This window comes from Ornithorhynchus anatinus, chromosome 8 (assembly GCF_004115215.2).
Source record: "Ornithorhynchus anatinus isolate Pmale09 chromosome 8, mOrnAna1.pri.v4, whole genome shotgun sequence".
Taxonomy (NCBI): domain Eukaryota; kingdom Metazoa; phylum Chordata; class Mammalia; order Monotremata; family Ornithorhynchidae; genus Ornithorhynchus; species Ornithorhynchus anatinus.
The window spans coordinates 38,989,323-39,011,395 of NC_041735.1; the positions used below are offsets into that span (position 1 = coordinate 38,989,323).

At 40.4% G+C, this 22,073-nt stretch overlaps 2 protein-coding genes across 2 annotated transcripts in view; one reads left to right on the plus strand and one right to left on the minus strand.

Moving 5' to 3' along the window:
* ACAD11 (acyl-CoA dehydrogenase family member 11) overlaps positions 1–22,073 on the plus strand; it is a 69,996-nt gene that overhangs the window by 20,425 nt on the left and 27,498 nt on the right. The window contains exons 7-13 of the mRNA XM_001514023.4: positions 130–251; positions 1,217–1,323; positions 2,663–2,789; positions 4,702–4,779; positions 6,619–6,757; positions 11,729–11,836; positions 13,365–13,463. Coding sequence (XP_001514073.2) covers positions 130–251; positions 1,217–1,323; positions 2,663–2,789; positions 4,702–4,779; positions 6,619–6,757; positions 11,729–11,836; positions 13,365–13,463 — 780 coding nt within the window. The remainder of the gene's footprint in view (positions 1–129; positions 252–1,216; positions 1,324–2,662; positions 2,790–4,701; positions 4,780–6,618; positions 6,758–11,728; positions 11,837–13,364; positions 13,464–22,073) is intronic.
* ACKR4 (atypical chemokine receptor 4) lies at positions 15,443–21,268 on the minus strand. Its single transcript, XM_003430454.4, has 2 exons — positions 20,987–21,268; positions 15,443–17,961 (listed from the first exon to the last, which is right to left on the minus strand). Exon 2 carries the CDS (start codon positions 17,950–17,952, stop codon positions 16,891–16,893), a length of 1,062 nt encoding a protein of 353 aa, XP_003430502.1. The 5' UTR covers positions 17,953–17,961; positions 20,987–21,268; the 3' UTR covers positions 15,443–16,890.

Genomic DNA, 22,073 nt, shown 5'->3' on the forward strand with positions numbered 1-22,073 from the left:
CTTTCCCTGCATTTTAAGGAATCCAAATTTAGAAAACCTGTTCATGAATACTTTGATCGTTGTCAATCCTATGTTCTGAAAAAATATCTTCAGTAATACAAAAGCCTTTACTTTTTATTCCTTTTATAGGAATACCATCAGTTGAAGAACTGATTTCAATTTATTGCCGCTGTCGGGACATTAGCCCTACGCTTCCCAACTGGAATTTCTTTCTCGCTCTTTCATATTTTAAAATGGCTGGAATAGCACAGGTAACTGTTTGACTTATTCCTTCAATAGTATTTATTGAGCACTTACTATGTGCAGAGCACTGTACTAAGCGCTTGGAATGTACAATTCAGCAACAGATAGAGACAATCCCTGCCCAATGATGGTCTCACAGTGTGACTTATAGCTAATGCAGATTGTAGGTGGTGCAATACATTCCATGGCAAATATAAAAATAATAATAATATTGATGGTATTTGTTAAGCACTTTCAATGTGCCAAGCACTGTTCTAAGCGCTAGGGTAGATACAAGCTTATCAGTTTGTCCCATGTGAGGCTCTCAGTCTTAATTCCCATTTTACAGATGAGGTAACAGGCACAGAAAAGTTAAGTGACTTGCTCAAAGTCACACAGCTGACAAGTGGCGGAGCTGGGATTAGAATCCATGACCTCTGACTCCCAAGCCCATGCTCTTTTCACTAAGCCACGCTGCTTCTCAACCAAACCAAAGTACTATTGTTGAGGACCAAAAATAACTTTGTCATTAGCCCCATCTCTATAAAGATGTCTAGTCATGTGCTTAGTCATGTCTGGCTGAAGTTGCTAGGGCATTTTTCCCACTTTTTCCTTTTCTATTCTGTTTTTTTTTCTTTTTGTAAGATAGGTCTTAGGCCCGGGAAAGCGTGCATTCACTGCTTACCTAACAAAAATTTTAAAACGATGAAGGGAAACAAGCCCACTCTGCACACTTCACGCCATTCTCTAGATCCTGTGTCCAACCTGATTAACATGTATCTTCCCCAGTGCTTAGAACAGTGCTTGGCACATAATCAGTGCTTAACAAATACCATTATTATTCCTCTCCATTGTGTTCCATCTCACCCTGTGGGAACCTTGAACAGTGGAGCCTCTCTAAGATGTCAGTTTCTATATATCAGATACTACTTATAATTCTAATATATACATTCAGTCTTTAATCTACCTCTTTTTAATCTCAATTTGCCTTTAGGGAGTGTATGATAGATCCATTCGTGGAAATTCTTCAGGTGAAAATAGTTGTCTGTTTGACAGTGTCGTGAAACCCCTGGCAGAAATTGGATTACAACTCTCACAAAAGTAAGGCAGGTTTATGTGTATTAATGGCTAAACAAGATAAAGCTCTTTGTGACAAATTGTTGAAAATAAAACCCTGAAAGTGACTTTAGTTCGTTAGTTGGACCTCTAATATGGGACTAAAACAGATTGTTAAGAGGGTTGTGTTTCCATGTCAAAACTGGGTCATCAGGTGTCTAAGAGGTGGGTAGGGGGAGTGACAGGAAGCAAATTTCTACTGGACTAAGATACCTCCCTCTGACCTCTAGAAGTCTACATACCCTTGATCAGTCTGGGTCCATCCCTTTCCTATCGGGGTCTGTCCCCATTCTCCCTTAGTGGTGAAGACCTATGGCATCTTGACAGCCTTCTTGCCTGTGGTGGGGAATATGTATCAGTGGGGAATATATATCAGATTGTTCGCCATGCTCTTTCTTGGGTCAGAGATGGGTTGGGTCAATTCTTGGGTTGTTGATGGCTTAAAGTCGAAATTGTTCATGTGATGGGGTTATCAGTTGACAATTTAATAATGTTAATAATAATGTTGATATTTGTTAAGCACTTACTATGTGCCGAGCACTGTTCTAAGCGCTGGGGTAGACACAGGGGAATCAGGTTGTCCCACGTGGGGCTCACAGTCTTAATCCCCATTTTACAGATGAGGGAACTGAGGCACAGAGAAGTTAAGTGACTTGCCCAAAGTCACACAGCTGACAAGTGGCAGAGCCAGGGTTCGAACCCATGACCTCTGACTCCAAAGCCCGGGCTCTTTCCAGTGAGCCACACTGCTTCTCTAACGATTTCACGAATAACGAATTTCAAACGATTTGACGTTTGAAATTCAAAGGTTTGCTAGAGAAACCTTGCACAATAATACTGATTGTATTTGTTAAGTGCCTATTACGTGCTAAGCATTGGCCTAGATGGAAAAATACCATCCAATCGAACACAGTCCCTGACCCATGTGGGGCTCCCAGTCATCAAATTGTACATTCCAAGCCCTTAGTACTGTGCCCTGCACACAGTAAGCGCTCAATAAATACAACTGAAAGAATGAATGAATGTGGGGAATAGATAATGAATCTCCATTTTAAAGCTGGGGAAACTGAGACACAGACACTGAGACACTTACCTGAGGTCACATAGTGGACAAGTGTTGGAGCTGGGATTAAAACCCAAGTTTCCCCATCCTGTGCTCTTTCCATTGAACCACACTGCTTCTCGGTAAGCTTCTAGGGAATAGGGACTATTCCTAAATTAGTTTTACTGTATTCCCCAAATCGCCATGTAAAGTTGGGTGCATAAAACATCCTTTGATGATGGTTTTGGAATTCTCGAAATAACTTGCTCTTCTAACTTTCAGAACCTTCAGTACTTCAGTACCACCGACCCACACTACAGAAGGATTGTTCCCACGGACTAAAAGAGGTAAAGAAATTCTGATGAAGGTGAAACAGTTCATGAAAAAACACATATTACCAGCTGAAAAGGTAAGTTGATTTTAAAGTACTTTTCTTAACACATAAAGCAAATTTATAGCCAAAGGAAATTCACCACCAGGTGTGTTGAACACTTGGGTTGTTGGTGCGTCCATAAGTTTAGAAGCTCCTAAATTTAACGGTCGGTAATATGTGATGATGGTATTTGTTAAGCACTTACTATGTGCCAAGTACTGTTCTTAGCACTGGGGTAGATACAAGGTTATCAGATTGTCCCACATGGGGCTCACAGTCTTAATCCCCATTTTAGAGATGAGATAACTGAGGCACAGAGAAGTTAAGTGACTTGCTTAATGTCACACAGCTGACAAGCAGTGGAGCCGGGATTCGAACCCTCGACTTCTGACTTCCAAGTCCGTGCTCTTTCCACTAAGCCACGCTGCTTCTCTACTTACCAGTTTTGCCCTCCTAAGGGCCCCAGCATTATTTCCCTTCAAAACTGGGCTATGAAAGAGAACCCAGATATTTTAATGCTCTGCAAGAACAGAGCCGATTGTAGTGGGGGATGAAGTGGACAGTCACCCAGCAAAGCTAGTTTGACCTGACTGTCATTCTTGGACCTGGCTTTCAAGGATTCAGTCGGTGCAAAGCACTCTACTAAGCTCTCGGGGGAGACTGCAGGGTATTCCTGCTTCTAAAAAGCTTGGTGGTTGTAGTCTTGGCAGCAAAAAAAGTGGGACGATTTGCTGGTTCAGTATTTCCACCCTTTAATCAACTCAAGCCTGGGGCAGTGTGGAAGACTGCAACCTAAGTCTTGGGGCTCAGTCCAGGAAGAGAGTGGCTTAAGGAGTAGAGTGGCAAAGTGGTTTTCTCAAAATGTCCTTCCAGCTGTCCAATTTGCTTAGAACCATCAAAATACTAGTGCTGTCCTGGGTAAGAGAATTCTGTGATGATGGCAACTCTTCGAAGGCCTGGCTCTTAAAAGTAATAATGTTGGTATTTAAGCGCTTACTATGTGCAGAGCACTGTTCTAAGCGCTGGGGTAGACACGAGGGAATCAGGTTGTCCCACGTGGGGCTCACAGTCCTAATCCCCATTTTACAGATGAGGTAACTGAGGCACAGAGAAGTTAAGTGACTTGCCCACAGTCACACAGCTGACAAGTGGTGGAGCAGGGATTCGAACCCATCACCTCTGACTCCAAAGCCCATGCTCTTTCCACTGAGCCACGCTGCTTCTCTAAAAGCCTTGTTTGGGGGTACTGTACTTAAAGAGGGTCACTGAAGTCAGGTTTAGGCAGGCACAGTCAAAGTGAAAAGTCAGTGCATTTGTGTTTATCAAATATCCGTGTAATTAAAGTAGGTTTTTAAAAATGTGTTTGAGTTACTGAATTTACTTGCATATTCCCCCCCCATTTTATTTATTAATTTGCAAAAGTTGTGCATCCTAAAGACTTCAGGGGAAGGTTCTGTTAAAGCTCATGTAATTAAGTCTAAAAATTTGGGGAGCAGGAGAGAAAGGGAAAAGAGAGGAGAAGGAAGAAAGAAGGAAGAAAGTAAAAGCAAGAGTGTAAGAATCTGTCTCTCTTAGGGAAATTTGGAGGCTGTCAACTGTTTCAACACCAGGAGAAACTGTAATGATAACTTCACTTGTTTTATGTGTGAGAGAAGATGTATATAGGATGTACACATTTTTCTTAGGCTACCTATTGGAAAAACCAGATATTTTGGGAATCTTGCTGCTTATGAAGGAGGCTTCAGGATTATATGTCACACTACAGAAGTCCAACAGAAATAATTGTTACTGGATTGACCTGTGCTGTTTAAATTTATTTTGATCTAAAAAGACCATAGATGTAATTTGGAATTTTTTATTTCACAAATGAGGTGGATGGGAGGGGTAATATATTATTGCTTAGCCTTTTAAAAGTCCTAATTGAGATTTGATTCTTATCTGTTTTAAGGAGGTAATGGAGTTCTACACCTGCAACGAAAATTCTCTGGACAAGTGGGAACAACCTTTTGTGATCGATAAGCTCAAGGTACAAGGGGAAAAGATCTTGAAGGGTGTTAGAAATTATTGTGGTAATTGATGATCATCAGAAGTAAATGTTAGTTTTAGTCGAGATTATACTTTGATGTTTTTTATTTTGTGTGTCAACTTAGGGTCTCCCCCAAACACCTTTTGAGGGAAAAACTTTAAAAAAGACTGACAGAATATTTTTACAGAATTAAAGACTTATTTTGTTATTTGGTACTCTTGCAAAGAAGAATGAAAAATTTACCATCCTACCATCCTTCCAGCATGACCAACAGGAACTGATGAAATGATATGCTCACCTGGCATCAATTCATACCTAGAAATGTGATGATGGGGGGGTACACTGACCCACAGAGAGCACTGTTCTCCCCTGTAATGATGGTATTTGTTAAACCCTTCTTTATGTCAAGCACTGTACTGAGCCTGCACTAGGATGGATTCCAGATAAGCAAGTTGGACATAGTCCATGTCTCCCATGGGGCTCTCAGTCTAAGTAGGAGGTAGTAGGGTTTAATCACCATTTTACTGATGGGGAAATTGAGGCACATGGAAGTTATGTGACTTCCCCAAGATCACAGAGCAGGCAAGTGGCAGAGCTGGGGATGGAACCTAGACCTTAGTCCTTTCATCTAGGCCGTGCTCCTAATGCACTCTCTGGGTACAGAGTAAAGAGAAGCCTCCTGCAGCCCTCTTCCATCAATCAGCGATGAACTAAACACTTGGGCGAGTACAACACATTAGAGTAGGTAGACACCATCCCTTCCCAAGGGAAGTTTACATTTCATGCATTCTCTACTCTAAGGGGGCTCGTGTTTGAAGGTGGTGAGAATATGCTATCAGCTGTTTAGAAACTGCGCCCTGTTGACTTTCATTGGCTAACAACAGAGTTTTTCCAGCTTGTATATTTTGTGAATACGGGGAAAATTCCGAGATTAGGAAGAAATAGCCGAAACAATGCCCCTAGGAGAATACGGGGCTCAGGGACTCTAACACCTCGCTTGCCCTTCTCTTTGTCCCATTCCAAACGAAGTAGCTACCAACTTGGGGCATCTCTTCCACCCCAACTTCAACTCCAGTTGGCGCTATTCATTTCTTCTACTTCTCCTGGGTGCCGGCCCTCTGTACAGGGTTGGGAGGATCCATTTTTTTCCCTCTCTTCCCCTGCCCAGAAGTCCGTGTAAGGGGCTGCACATTCACTCCCCCAAAGCAAAATCTGGATAATAAAATTTAGTTCAATTTTATGTTCCATATTTTAAGCAAAAAAGAAAATGAAGAAATTGGATAGCATGTATTACAAATGCGGAAGACTTTTTTCGATGGTGTATATAAAAAAAATACTCATGGAAGCAATGAAAAGAAAGCCATAGAGAACATCCCAAAATATCAAGAAGAAGTTTGAGTGGTATAAATAAGATAGGAAAAGCATAAAATCAATGCCTTGAAGAGCTGGTAAATTCTGGGGTAGTTGATTGGTAAAAAAAAAAAATGGCATCAAAGAAAAGAATAATTTGAGTTTTTCCCATTCAAATCCTATAGAATTGAATTTATATCATCTTTAAAATATTAGGAGATTTAAATCAGGGTGAGAGAATCTGCTTTGATTCAGATGTAGAGGTACATTTTCATAGTGGAAGGAAAAACATGAAGTAAAAGTTATAGGGGTGATCACATTCTGGGATATGCTTCTTTCTGGCAGTAAGGAAGAAACTGAGAGCTTTTCATTGCTGTGCAGTGAATTTTGAAGATTAAGGAATACACTTAAGATAGTATTTCTCTGTGAAGTTATATTGAAAATTTGTGACTGATTATGATCTCATTCACATTTTCACCACCTTGACAGGAAATGGCTAAAGCAGAGGGTCTCTGGAACCTCTTCTTGCCAGCCATAAGTGGCCTCAGCCAACTGGACTATGCCCTGATTGCAGAAGAAACCGGAAAATGTTTTTTTGCGGCAGATATCTTCAACTGCCAAGCACCAGGTTACAAAATAATTTAAAGGAATCGCTTCATTGAATACTTTGAACAAGATTTAAAATTTCACCCTTTTTAATTTAATTTGCCAATTCCTTGAAACTCACAAGCTCATCTGTGAAATCAGTTGTTTGGCAAAGGTGCATGTCATGATATAATGTTACAATTCTGGTTGCGTTCATTTACTTCACGGGCCTGGGAGTCAGAGGACCTGGGTTCTAAATCCAACTCTGCCATTTGTTTGCTGTATGACCTTGGGAAAGTCTCTTAACTTCTCTGTGCCTCTGTTACCTCATCTGTGAAATGGGGATTAAGACTTTGAGCCTTATGTGGGACAGGCACTCTGTCCAACCTAATTATCTTGTATCTAGCCCAGTGCTTAGTACAGTGCCTATCACACAGTAAAAGCTTAACAAATACCGTTTAAAAACTTTACCTAATAGTGGAAGGGAACCTCCTTCTTAGAGGTCTGGGGATATTTAGAGGCATGGATGACTGATAGAAAGTGAATTGGTAGAGGGTGGGGAAAGAAGCCCAGGTGATACGCTCTTTGTGCGTCTCAGATTTCACGTATCAATTCATCCATGTATTAGTCCCTTTATTTTATCTGCTATATGTCAACGATTTACATCTGTTGTCCCCTTTAGAATGTATGGCTAGGGTTTTTCTTCAGTTGGAAGACTAAACTGTTGAAAATCGGTGTCCATGGGTGGGACGGTCAAGCACACTTGACCCTTACGCCCCTTAAAATGCAGCAATGAATGTTTTCTGGCCCTTTTCTTTTAAATGGTGCTTAAGTGCTTTCTGTGTGCCAGACCCTGTACTAGGTGCTGAGGTAGATATAAGCTAATCAGACTGGACACAGTCCCTGTCTCACATGGGGCTCACAATAGGAGGGAGCACAGGGATTGAATCCCCATTTGGCAGCTGAAGAAACGGAGGCAGAGAAGTGACTTGCCACACAGCAGGAAAGTGGTGGAGCTTTGCTATTTGGGTGAGTATTACTGATGTCACTTGTTCAGAAGGTAAAATGAAGCCCTACTGACAGCAAGACCTGTGTTTGAATTGGTTTTACAGTAGTGATGATGTGTGTGTGAGTGTATCTTTCTCTCTCTTTCTCTCTCTCAGGGCTTCCTCTGTGCCAGGCACCGTACTAAGCACTGAAGTAGATAAAGCTAATCGGGTAGGACACGGTTCGTGTCCCACGTGTGGCTCACAGTCTTAATCTCCACTTTACTGATGAGGTAACTGAGGTTCAGAGAAATGAACTGACTGGGCCAAGGTCACACAGCAGACAAGCAGCAGAGCTGGAATTAGACCCACAAGTCCTTTTGATTCCCAGCCTTGTGCCATTTGGCCATGCTGCTTCTCTTGAGCCCTACACTTTAAGCTCTTTTGGGGCATGCCAACTCTGTGACATTGTGCTCTCCCAAGCATATAGTATATTGCTGTGCACACAATTGATCAACTGACCAATCCTCCCTATGCCTAGCAGTAATGCCTTGTGTGACAGTGGGCCGGAAGAATGGGTGGAGCCCATGGTCACAGAGCAGAATAACAGCGGATACAGTAATATAAAGAGGTCACGAGTGAAGTTAGAATGTAAACACCTTACAGACAGTCTTTGTTTTATATGGATTTTTAAAATTCCCAAACAACTAGTACAATGTGAACTTCTCAAGGTAGGGACTGTTTCTTGCTTTTATGTTCCCCAGCAACTAGTACAGTGCTTTCCGTACAGTAGGCATGGAGTAAACGCTGTTGATGATGGTGATGCACCTATAATAAAAGGTGGGAGTGGAGGGAGAAGCCTGGTGAGTGGTTCATGACCAGTGGTTATATCTGATCTGGATTATGTAATCCTGAGGTTCCCGGAAAGAGATTCTGCACAATAAGCCTCCAGAAATGCTGCTGCCTTTCTGCTGGGCTTATGTGAGGTTGATACACAATCTGTTCGATTTACTGCAGGAGCTTTTTAGGAGGTCTGATCTAAGGGGCCCAAAATAAATATCCTGGACTGCATTTGAACTCCGATAGCTACCCGGGGTGAGGACCTGGATTCTACTCCCAATTTTGCCACTTCCTGCTGTGTGGCCTTGGGCAAGTCACTTCTTTGTTCCTTTGTTTTCTCAACATTAAAATGGGGAGTCAGTACTTGTTTTCCCTCTTATTTCAACTAGGAGCCTCGTGTGGGATAAGGACTCTGATTAACCTGATTATCTCGTATCTACCCCAGCACTTAGACCAGTGCTTAACACATAGTAAACACTTAAGAAATATTATTCAATGATAATAATAACAGTTGTAGACCTTGCCACTGGGTGGAATGTCTCTTCTTTTTAGTCTCAGTGTAACGGTACCATATGCTACACCTGGTGACCAGTTAATCAAATTTATGGTAGAATCAAGGTAAAGCAGCTTCCAGAATGCTGGGGAAAAGCTCCTTCAGCATTTTTTAAATTAGGGGAAGCACAGATTAGCAAAATCTATGTCCTTAGTAGTCTGTGATAAAAGAGGTTAGCTAAGGTACCCTCTGCCTTTTTGCCTCAGTAGCCAAAATATAGTAAACAGAGAGTCCAGACTTCCTACATAGATAAACATTAAATAATTGTTAAATAGGAAATTGGGTGTTTTCTTCCTGATGCCAAAAGATAGTTTAGTCATGAGACTTAGTTCAGAGTGTTTTCACCAGTTAAATTGCTTGGAACATCGCCATCCTAGTTTTAGGACACCATATTCATTTAGGTTGTTTGGAAGGAAGGTATTTTCAGTTTAAAATTGGATTCCTACCCATATACTTTAAAAACACACAGGAATTCCGTCAGGGCTTCGAGCCTTAGAGTTATTTTCCCCCTCATGTAACTGATTTCAACTTGGGCAACTCTAAAGTTTATCAAAGACTACTACCGCCAATAGTATTTCGTGGAAAACACTGTCCATACTAGGTACCATATGCAAAGCACTGTACTGTCTCCTGAAAGAATTTGCTGAAGAGTAGGATCTTCCCCTGAGGAGATTTTAATCTAATGGTGGAGATCAGCAAACGTAAAATGAATATGAAGTTGGAACCCAAATGCTTGAGCATAACTAAAAATAAAAGGACAAATGTGGAGATGGCTGTAGTGGAGGATTCATCCATTCAGTAGTAATTATTGAGTACCTGTACTATGTGCTGGGGAAAAATGCCAAAATGACAATTAAGCATTGCCTACAGAAGGCTCACAATCTAAGAATAAAGGAGGTCAGGCACTGGCAAGAATATCAATAAAACGAGGACAGTAACAAAGACAGTAAGAGCTATACAATACATTATGGCCAAAAGATATGTTTCCAGGTTTCTCATAGCTCTGGTTAGGTCATTCATTCATTCATTCCGTTGTATTTATTGAGAGCTTACCGCATGCAGAGTGCAGTACTAAGCGCTTGGGAGAGTACAATACAACAATAAACAGACACCTTCCTTGCCCACAATGAGCTTACAGTCTAAAGGTCTTCTGAAGCCCAACCACAATCTCCAGAACCTCCTTTCTTCACGTTTTTAAGAGTTTGCCTGATGTGGCTACCACTCCAGCAGGGTAGAATTGGATTCCTGTTTTTGTGGGGTGTTGGGAAGGGCTCATTCAAGGCCTCTGCAGCCCTGATAGAATAGTAATGATGGTATTTGTCAAGCGCTTACTATGTACCAAGAAATGTACAAAGCGGCCAGGGTGGAAACAGGGAAATCGAATTGGACATAGGTAGGGCCTCCAGGAATTCATGGCTGGCACTGGTGCTGCCGTGGCTACCGATCTCACTCCAAAAGGGAAAGATTCGACTCCCGAAAGGGGATTTAAGTAGGGTCCCATTCACAGGCCGTGAGTTGCCAGTGGAGGAGCCTCCAGGACCATCTGGGTTTGATGTCCACCACTCCGCTGGTCAAACAGCATTTCTGTACCGTATCTATTTGTAATTTATCTTAACGTCCGTCTCACCCTGTAGTGTGTAAGCTCCTTGTGGGCCTGGATTTTCCATACCAACTCTTCTGTAATGGGCTTTCCCAACTGCTGAGTGCAGTGCTTTGAACGCAGTAAGTGCTCAGTAAATATCAGTGATTGATCAATAGTGCTTTTGGTCCTGCAGGGTTCAGGCTAGTGGGGAGAAGAGAAGAGGTTAATTGTGAAAGGTTTCCTGGAAGAGGTGAACTTATAGTAGGCCCTAAAAGAGGGAAGGATGTGGTTCAGTGACTTACCTGTTTTTAGGCAGATCTCCTATGGGATAAATCTCTATAGGGCTTTCTTTGTCTACTTTTCTTCCTCCATTGTTGCATGATAACATAAGCAGCTGATGATGCATTACCAGATTTGCAAAACAGATCCAATGCTTTCTGGAGAATTGGATCCAATATTGATTGTATTAGAGCTGTCCTTGTGTCTATTAAATGTGAAAACAGATGTGATAAATTGGTTGCTTGCCCATCAGCTTTTATCACCTCTGTAAAGCTTTTTTTTTTTTTGCAAATCTCTTGATCTACTATACCTGATATTGCATTCTCTAAAGAACTCTAGGATTTAGTGATTTTTTTCCAACTGGGCAGAAAACAAGGTTCCAAATGAAAACATTTGCTCATCTCAGAAAAAGATGAACCAACCATATCAATAAAAATCTATTTAGTCATGGAGAAATGATATATGGCTGAAATAAATTAAAATTCAAATGTCCAATACCCAAAAAGCAGTCTGGGCCTGCATCCTGATTGGGAATGATTTTAGATGAAGGGCTTTGGAAATCCGCGTTCTCTTCTGTGGCTAAGTTAATGGAAATGTACCCATCGCGTATTGCTTAAGTGAGATTGTGATTTAAATCATGTCATCTGTTAACTTTTTCGTCTTTTTTCATGTTATTTTGAATGCCAAAACTGACGTGGGCATGCTCAAAAATCTGAAAATTTCATGCCTGGAGAACTTTTCTAATGAATTTATATTCTTTCTGCTGTTCCATAGACACCGGAAACATGGAGGTACTCCACTTGTATGGAAGTGAGGAGCAAAAGAAACAGTGGCTTGAGCCTCTCCTTCAAGGAACTATTAGGTCCTGCTTCTGCATGACTGGTAAAAGAGAAATCACTTTGTGGCAGTTTCTAAAATCCTCAACTTAGATCAAGTTTTCTCAAAGGTCCAGGGCATTTATTTGTTGGGAATGAATGGAGGTGATGCCTTAGCTTCATTTTTTCCATTTCCTTCCTCCGTACGGCCCTTACTCCCTTCCTTCCCCAACCCCTTCCATCTCTAAACACTTCAGGAAAAGCTTTGCATGAGTCGGGGCCTTTGGCGGGCCCCTGCCTTGGGCTTGGACTGAGAGAAAGGTAGCCTGCATTCCTCCGAGTTATACCCTACTTGGGCCAGGACTAGATGCCTAACTGCATTCCTAGCCAGCACTGAGCTTGTCATTGCTGTGTGTGCACAAAAAAATTAGGCCCAGCCAGAAGCCCAGCACTTCACAAGGAGTTGTTGTTTTTTTTTTCCCAACCTACTATCCTACCCCTCCCTTTCAGAAGTGAGATCGGTCCTAGTTGGGTTTCATGCAGGTCCACATTTCTAAGCCTCAGTTCTTGCTTGAGGCCTTGTTTGAGACCGAGCCCCTCGTACTGTTCAGGTACAACTTCAGACTAAGCCTGGAGGTTCCAGTTTGGTTGCAGTTTAGTTGGCTGCAGGGATAGTAGAGTTCTGTGTGTGCTTTGGATTCTCTGAGTTCAAATGTGGAATTAATAGTGCAGCTTCCCCACTCCCGTCAGTTCCTTTGCATACGCTTGTCTTATGGACCAATAATGGTAAGGCCTAGAATACCGGTGGGATCAGCGTTGCTTTTGAGACCTGGTAGTACGGGTCTCGAGTATTGCAAATAAGTTCTAGAGACATCTAATTATGAGATCTGGACAAGCAAAGGCAAAAAGTTGCCAAATATGTGAATATATGTTTTTGAGATCATTAAAAAAATTTTGGTCCACAACATATGTTCTATATTAAAAATTTCTTCGTATCTTTGAGAGGAAAAAGGGTGGGTTATCTTTTCTAGGTACATGTTGAGTGCATTGGCCCCAAGGCAAAATTCTGCTTCATGTGACCATTTGTTTTATTTACTATACCCTATCTGTAAATTAAGTGTTCCCAAAGATTCCCTTGGGTAGAATTACTTTGTTTTTCCCCCTAGAAACCTGTGGAGGCTGGAATTCTTTTATAAATTATGACTTTGATAATGCTGTAAACATGTTAGCAAACTTTTATCCAAAAACGTTTGGCCACACTTGGATAGGAAACGGTAATCGAGAGTTCTCCCAAGAGTCCAGTTTCATAGTTTCCTCTGTGAGTTTAGAATTAAACCTCCATCTCAGTTGGCAGCTTTTAATGTTATGTTGCAGGAATCCTGACACTTAGCCAAAGTGCATGGGTGAGTTGTTCATTATCCAGTTAATTTGATCAATATAGGTAGCCAAACTGGGTAGATTGTTTCATAAATTACCATGCCATCTTTCTCTTCACCTGCTCCTAGTTAGTGGAATCCAAACACAGTCCGGTGGAATTTTTTGGCCTATTTCTATGGTTGTCCTTATCAGTAAATTCACTTTGTATTCTTTCACAGAACCCGATGTTGCCTCAAGTGACGCTACCAATATGGAATGTAGCATTGAACGAGATGGGGATGGCTACGTGATTGATGGCAAAAAGTGGTGGAGCAGTGGTCAGTATGAAGACTGGGCTATTACAAGTGATCAGAGCTTCAGGCCTGCAATTAAAAATGTTGACATTCACTTTAAGCTAACACCATATGTTTTCTTTGCTTTTCATTTGGAAAATACATGAAAGACAAGAATCATCCCATTAATAGCTGTAATTTTAGAACCGAGTAATGACGATGGAAACCACAAGTACCTTTTAATGATTTCTAATGTAGAAATTTCTTCAAACCATTGGTTTACATGCACTATACAAGACTCAGATTATTTTATTATAAGATATACTTGTAGGATCAAACGTCTATAGTGAGATGAATGGAATCATGTATTAAAAATGGTTTATTTTGGTATAGTTTCACTGCTTTAAAAATGGTGAGAATATATATTTACAAAAAAGGAGAGTATATATATCTATATAGATTAGAGATTACAGAGATGAGGCTTTACATTCTGATCTAAAGTAATTAAAAGTGTACAATAATTTTTTGACACTTTTCAAAAGAAATTAGTTTCATCCAATAACACCTTTTCTGTAGATATTCAATCTCTACCTTTTTGTTGAGGAATTCATAAAGCGAATACTGTCCAGTATCAATTTTGAGAGGAGGTCCAACCCAGGTACAAACTATTAAATCATTCTGCAGTAAACCAAAAGAAATGTACTCATTTTGTTATAGTGCCCTGTACCCCACCCCCTCTTTGCCTGATAGGTCAAGGTAATTCCCTTCCTCCATCCAGCTCCCTGTAAGAGTGGGACTAAGGCCAAAATGCCGCTGGGGGAGATCATGATAGTAATGATAATTTTTATTAGCTTTTCTCCTCTTGCCATCCTCCTTAGTCACGTGTGGCCTCACTGGGTGAAGCTTTAGCCAGAATATGTTATGAGTATATAGGGGTCTGGGAAAAGGAGGGAGAGAGCACACAGAGATCATAAAAAGAATTGAAGGAGGAAAAAGACAAGGAGATGGACAGACAGTGAGAAAGCCAGAAGTCAGTGACAGGAGGGGACAAGGGGGGGGGGGGGAAGGGACAAGGAGAGCCTACAAGGCCATTAGAAACAAAACAAAACAAAAAAATGAGAAGAGAGAGCCAATTGAAGAAAGACAATAGCTCACATCACAGGAAGAGACAGAGATGAATGGTTGGGAATAGGAGAATGAGAGGGACCAGCAAGACAGTAGCAAGAAAGAACAGGATATAAGAACAAATAAATAAAGACAGATAATTGTCCAGTAAGTGCTTCTGCACGAGATGGTTAACCCTCTCAAAGATCATGTTTACCAACTATTTCGACTGTGAGTTCCACGTGGGACAGGGTCTGTGCCTCACTTGATTAACTTGTATTCAAACCAAGGCTTAGAACAGTGCTTGTCACATTGAAAATGCTTAACAGATACCATAATAATAATAATTATATCAACTCTATTGTCTTGTACTTTCCTAGGTGTTTAGTACAGTGCTCTGTACACAGTAAGCACTTATTAATAATTGATTGAAGAGTTTGAAGATGAAGGAAGAAGGAAAGCGGCATGGGGAGGAGAGGTGGGTGATGGAGAGAATTATGGGAAAACGGGAGAGAAAGTGGGTCAGAAAGATGAGCAAAAATGTAGTCCTTAACCAAGCCAAAACATTGCCTTGTCTGTTAGCAATGAATTCATAAGAAAATAATTCTGCACGCCTTACAGAAAAATGTCTCCATTCCTCTCTATCCTTTCTCAAGTGAGGAAAACCGGATCTCTTAGCTTCCTTTCCTATTCTGTTCACAGAGATGGGAAACAGATGGTCACTCTGTCAGTGCCTAATCCATTTGCTCGCCAATGCATATGAAAAGAGTTGATAGCTTCTTTAAGTCACTTCCCAAAATGAGACTAGAATCCTTGTGGGAGTAAGGAGGAAAGGAGGAGAAGAGTTGTTCAGGCAAAATGTCAACCCTGCTGTAGCTTAAGATGGGTGACACTCTGGAATTTTGCAGCTCAAAGCAACGCACAGGGAAAAGAGTTTTATTATGGGGAAGGTACACTGTATCTATCCCAGGAGAAACCTTGTGCTGAATGAAATGCGTCCTTTTGCATTTGTACATTCAGTTATTCTGACTCTTCCTTGAGAGTAGACACCCTGTCGTCATTGTTTGTATCACTTTTTGGTTTTGCATTTCCCAAGAACAGTGTATTTATTTCATTTATGTTCTACTTCTAGAAACAGAAGTAACTGATCTTCAGGAACCACATGTGTTGAGGATCCATGGCTTTAGTTTATATTAGAACCAGAATATTTCCAATGCATTTGATCTTAATCGCTCTGCTCTTGAATCAGATTTTTTTTGCTAAATTATTTGTTACTGAGTCTAGAAAATATACCTTTTGTAATGTATTTTGGTTTATCTGCATTGAAAAGCAGATTCATTTATTCAAGATGATTAGACACAAGTTTGGGGTTTTGGGGTTTTGTGTGTGTGTGGTTTCAATTTAGGTACTGGTCTTTTCAACCTAGCTCTTTATATAAATATTTCTCACGTAGAAATTATGAAGGTGGAATCTTTATGGTCAAGGTGGACCTTCAAGGAGATCTCTGGGAAAGATGGGCCTCAGAGAGCTGTAACGGGCAGATTTTGAGGTTTTGTAGCACTAAGTTCTTCAGGCGTCTCAGAAGAAAACCCATTTTTGGAGAAATTAGCAGATAAATTTGTAATTTGAGGCTTTGCCCTTACAGTTACAAATCCAGTATTTAGTAATAGAAACCAGATCATGATGAAAGGAGATTCTAGTGTAGGAAAATGAGTAGTCATCTTGGAAACATGGCAAAAGTATGTGGAAAACAAAACAATAAAATACTGTACAATTCTCTGTTTAACTACACACCTGCTGATGTTATATGAGATTACATATAAAATGAGTTCTAGAGAAATGCTGAATGATATTTTACTCTAAGGTTATTGGAGTATGTTTTTTAAAGTCCTGATATGATTTAATGAAATAAGCCTCTTTTGATAAAATTCAGAAAGTTAAAAATGGCTTAGAAAGTCACGTTAAAATTTGTTGCTCTATTCTCCCATGGCTTTTTGTAGTCAGTTAATTTTCAATGGTTGGCTCTGTTGGTTCATCCAGATCTTGGGTCTGGTTCCAGCGTTTCAGTCATTGTCAATCCTGAACTCTTCATATTTATTTGAATTATTTCCGGTGTGGATTTGTTCCTAAGGTTTTCTTTTTCTCACATAACACATGCCTTGTCTTATTCAGCCTTATTTTAAAAAAAAAACACCTTTTTTAAATTACATTTTGAGTGTCTTGGGCATGTCATTTCTTGGTCCATCCAAAGATTTCCACAGATTTTGGACTTAAGAGTCAGAGTAATGTGGATGTTCTCTTTCTTACCTCAGAGTGAGCAGCATCCCTTGAGATAAAGGCTGCATTTTAAGCAAGAGAAGTCTGAATGCTAAATACTAAAACTACTTGTCGGTTCTGTGTGCCCTTCTGAGTCGAAAGGAATCTCCTCAGGGTTTTGTCTCTGTCTTCTCCAGTATCCGTATCTCTTTGCCATTTTCAAAATATGCGTTTTAAAAGAGGCTCCCATAAAGGCGTACAAAATTGGATTGAGGCAGCTGTGAAATAGGGCTACACTTTCTGTGATCTGGATTGCGACATCAATGCGTTTGCTCATGCCACAGTCTGTAATTAGTAAGTAGATGATGTCCATGGCTCGCCAGAACTTGACAATGTTATACGGCAACTGGGTGACAATGAAAACCACTACCACTGCCAGCAGAACTTTGAGGGGCTGAGATTTTTTAATGTTTGGAGTCCTAATGAGAGTCCTAGCAGTGATAAAATAGCAAACCCCCATGATCAGAAAGGGGACTGCGAAACCCAAGCTGATTTCCAGCAACTGAATCGATGCTTTCATAGATATTCCCAGGTGCTGTGGGAATATTGGAAGACATCTATACCTGTCTTTGTTTTTCCTGACCGTATTAAAAATTAATTCGGGTACGCTCAGTAAAACTGCAGCTATCCAGACACAGAAACAAATAACCCAGCAGGTTTTTCCAATTTTTTCCAGTCTTGGAGCATTAGTTACTGCAGAGTATCTATCTACGCTGATACAGGCCAGAAACTGCATGCCAGACACAAAGTTTATGGTGTAGAGAGCCGAGGTTACTTTGCACATCGTCTGCCCCAATACCCACCCCTGCACTGCGTTTACGGCCCAAAAAGGCAGGGTGAATAGCAGGAGTAAATCAGCCACGGCCAAATTCATGATGTATACGTCAGTCTTCGATTTCTGTTTCTTGTAGAAGGAGTAAACCACTAACACTGCAGAATTTCCTGCGAGCCCAACGATGAAAGCCACGGTGTAAAAGGCAGGCAGAAATGATTTTGCAAAATTCCTGACCTCTTCTTTTAAACATATCGTTTCAAATAGGCCATAATCATAAGTGGCATTCATTTCACCCTCTTCGTAATAGTACTCACTTGATTGGTTGTGTGCCAAATCCATGGCCAGGATCTAGAAGGGAGAAATGACAGTGAGATGTTACAAGTTGATTCTGATTGAGTGCTAAAGGGAACATCTTTTCCTCCACCGCACGGTTCATCCTTTGAAGAGAAGATAAGGTTGTAGAAGTTAGTCCAGTTTTAGAGCTAAACCCATTTTTCTTAACAAGGCACAGTGCCATTCAACCCACATTTGGGCTGTAAAAGAGAGACCTAAAGTGAAGGGGATCCCCTAGGTGCTCTTATGTGGCAGCCTTTTATGGGTAACCTGGGGAGAAGGATGCAGAAATTCATTTAATCATATTGAGCACTTACTGTGTGCAAAGCACTGTACTAAGCACTTGGGAGAGTACAATACATGGTTCAGGGGAAAGAGCATGGGCTTGGGAGTCAGAGGTCATGGGTTCTAATCCCGGCTCCACCACTTGACGGCTGTGTGACTTGGGGCAGGTCACTTGAATTCTCTGTGCCTCAGTTACCTCATCTGTAAAATGGGGATGAAGACTGTGAGCCCCATGTGAGACAACCTGATTAACTTGTGTTTACCCCTGCTCTTAGAACAGTGCTCAGCACATAGTAAGCGCTTAACAAATATCAACATTATTATTACAACGCAATAACAGACAGACACATTCCTGCCCACAAGGAGCTCACAGTCTAGAGAGGGAGATGGACATTAATGTTCATAAATTACTAAATAAATTACAGATTACAGATATATACATCTGTGCCTGACTGAAAGATTACTGAAAGGAGCAAATCAGGGTGACGCAGAAGGGAGTGGGAGAAGAGAGGAGGGCTTAGTCAGGGAAGGCTTCTTGGAGGAGGTGTGCCTTCAATAAGACTTTGAAGTGGGGGAGAACAACTGTCTGATGAGGAGGGAGGGCATTCCAGGCCAGAGGTAGGATGTGGCCTAGAGGTCGGTGGCAAAAAAGATGAGATTGAGGTACACTGAGAAGGTTAGCGTTACAGGAGTGAAGTTTGCGGGCCGGGTTGTAGTAGGAGAGTAGCAAGGTGAGGTAGGAGAGGGCAAGGTGATTGAGTGCTTTAAAGCCAGTGGTGAGGAGTTTTTGTTTGAAATGCACCTGTGCTTAGACTATATTTTTTCCTCCCTTTGAGTGTCCCAAGTCAAAGTAACAAAAACAAATTTAATGTGAAAATAGTAAAGCCATTATTTAAAATTAGTATTTTTATAATCAGTTGATCAAGAAAAGCTCAAAGCACAAAGCGATTGAGGGTAGTTGGAGAATTTCCATCTCTGAAGATCTTTATTTATGGATGATTAACTGCCTGAAATTCTTTATCATTAAACTGCTTGTAGCAGGGGACTTGGCCAGAAGATTTCGTGAAGCTCTATTGAGCTTCTTGATTCAAGAGACCATGTCCTCCTCCTAAAGCACCAGGGTTAAGAATTGGGAGTAGAACCTTTATTCATCAGGCTCATCCTTGTCCAAGTGGCTGAACCTTTCTTCTTTGCCAGTATTATTTATTTTGAAAATCTTCAGTAGCAAGCAAGAAAAAAAACACCATTTTGATATTCCTTGGTCTGGTCAGTTCCAGTTCAGCTCTGTTTTTATCTAGATCCCTGAACCTTTTCAAGTATTCAGATGAACCACCTGCCAAAAAGTGATTTTAAGGAATTCACAAATTTGGTCACTGGTTTAACTACTGAAATGCCAGAGTTGGCTTTTGAAAAATTTGAATCTTTTAGACCAGTATATTCCTCAAATATTTTAAAATCCATTAATAATAACATTCGATATAGTTTCTAAAACAGAAATGCTTAATGATTGTCAGTCATAACCAAAGTTTCAGACCACTACTTCCACCAGTTAGGCATCTTCCACAGCCTAAAATTCACTTTAAAAAAAAAGGTGCCAGAACTAATAACACCATAATGTAAGAAAAATAACTTATTACATATTAGGAAGTGACAGGAAAAGTAATCTTACCTCTGCAAACAGTATTTGTTAATTGAATCTTAGGTAATATTAATAGATTTCAGTGTGGTAATTTAAATTTGAAGATTCTAACAATCCCTTTGCAAATCTAAATTTATATAACTTCCCATTTTTGTGTGTTCTGAAAGCTTGCCACATTCTCACATGGACTTTGAATTTGGAAAGCTTGAAATACTCTTATATGATTTCAAATTCAAACACCAGTCTTAGTGCACTTGAAAGAGCATTTTTGGTTTAGCTCCACTTTTCTGAGTTCATAAAACACTTGAGGAAAGTCCCTTTTAAAAAATAAGTAAAATAAAACCCACTGTTTTCATAATATTTACACAGATGTTGACAGGTTTGCGTTCTCTTTTTACTCTTCAGGTCTTTGAAAAATGATCGCCCGTAGGGTTGTATATTTTAATCCTCAATGTATAATCAATCAATCATATTGAGTGCTTACTCTGTGCAGAGCACTGTACTAAGCATTTGGGAGCGTACAACGCAATATAACAGACACATTCATGGCAATATAAGCACACAGTTTCAATAGAGGCACATGATCTCTCAGGTAGTTCTTCTAAGTTACCTACTGATTAGTTGTAATGCAGTCATATATTATAGGAAAATGGGGAAATGTAAATTCTTCTGCTGACCAAGCGTCTGAACCAAAGTAATCATCTTAGTTATGAGTGCTTCAAAACAAAACTGGAAAAAGTTGAGAATAATATTTCCGATCCATTGTCTAAAATGAATGCACCAGTAATTTATAACCCATCAAATAATCATTGAGGAAATAAGATTTAAAACTGTCTGCAACCCTATTAAAGCTAAAGTCCTAAAATAAATGGAACAGGGCATTTTTTTAATTGTTAATTTTTAATTAAATAGGAAAGTTAAATAACTATGGTACTATCCTAGTATTAGTATTTTCAGATGCTCATTAAAGAATTGCAGAATGAAGTTTTCACATTGCTGCATTCCGCAAGCAGAGACTTTTCAACCACTAATCAGAACATTCCTGGAAGACAGAAATAGAATTTAAAGCCTCATAAGATATTAGCTATGTTCGAATGAGAGAGACAAATCACTGACCTTTTGTATTCTGCCGAGTAGGAACCAGATCTGGGGGAGGAAAGGAGACTCTGATGAGACTGACTCAAGCAATGTTGGTTTTTCAGCAAGCACCACGCCTTTATCATTTTTCCAAGTGACTTGAATGTACGTTCGAAGGGGAAAAAAAATAAATCCTGTCTTCCAGGAAGTCAATTAACCATACAAGTACTTCCAGTTTCTTTTTGCTTTCAGTCACAAGGCAAGCTAAAACCCAAATTCTCAAGTTTTCTGGGAATGGATCTGAATGCATACCATCTTGGGCTCACAGCTGTTAACAATGTGCAAATGACTACAGATGAGGGGAACTAAAAGAGTCACCCAAGGGCATCAGAGTAGAGAAAATGATGTGAATTTGCAACCTCCAGAATGATGAATAGCTTTTCTAAGACCATTTCTTTTACACCTGACTCAAATATATTTTGCCTAGTTGGATAAAGGGGGAAAATTTTGATTACTTACTTTTTCTTAAAGTAATTTGGGTCGCAGGAGGTGGAGAGGGGCAGGGAGCAGAGTAGGGAGAAATGTTTTAATTATTTACTTTTGCATCCCTGAAGTAATTTTATTTACCTAAGATGAAGAAGCAGAAAAATTGTGAGTAGACACATCTTTCCCTCCCATGTTTGTTCTCTTTGATTACCTCTTTTCCCTAATGTCCCCTGAAATTCCCTTCGACCCCCCTTCTTGTACTACTCTTACTCTCCAGTCTCTGTGATTGTCCCTTTAAGATCCCTTTTATATCACAGATATAGAATGGCCCCTGGTCTGCTCCCTGCATTTGATAAATTTGAAGAATCTTTTGTTATTAGCTTTACTGCCCCTTAGAAGGTTGGTCTCTTAGTCAAACAATCAATCATATAAGTTGACCGCTTACTGTGTGTAGAGCACTGTCCTAAGCACTTGGGAGAGTATAACACCACAATATAACTGACACATCCTTTGCCCACAAAAAACAGTCTAGAAGGGGAGACAGACATTAATATAAATAAATAAAATTACAGATGTGAACGTAAGTGCTGTGGGGCTAGTCGGGGAAGAACAAAGGGAGCAAGTCATGGTGATGCAGAAG

What these genes read in the sequence shown, in the direction of transcription:
- ACKR4 (XM_003430454.4), bottom strand. Translation starts at nt 17,952, where the DNA reads ATGGATTTGGCACACAACCAATCAAGTGAGTACTATTACGAAGAGGGT.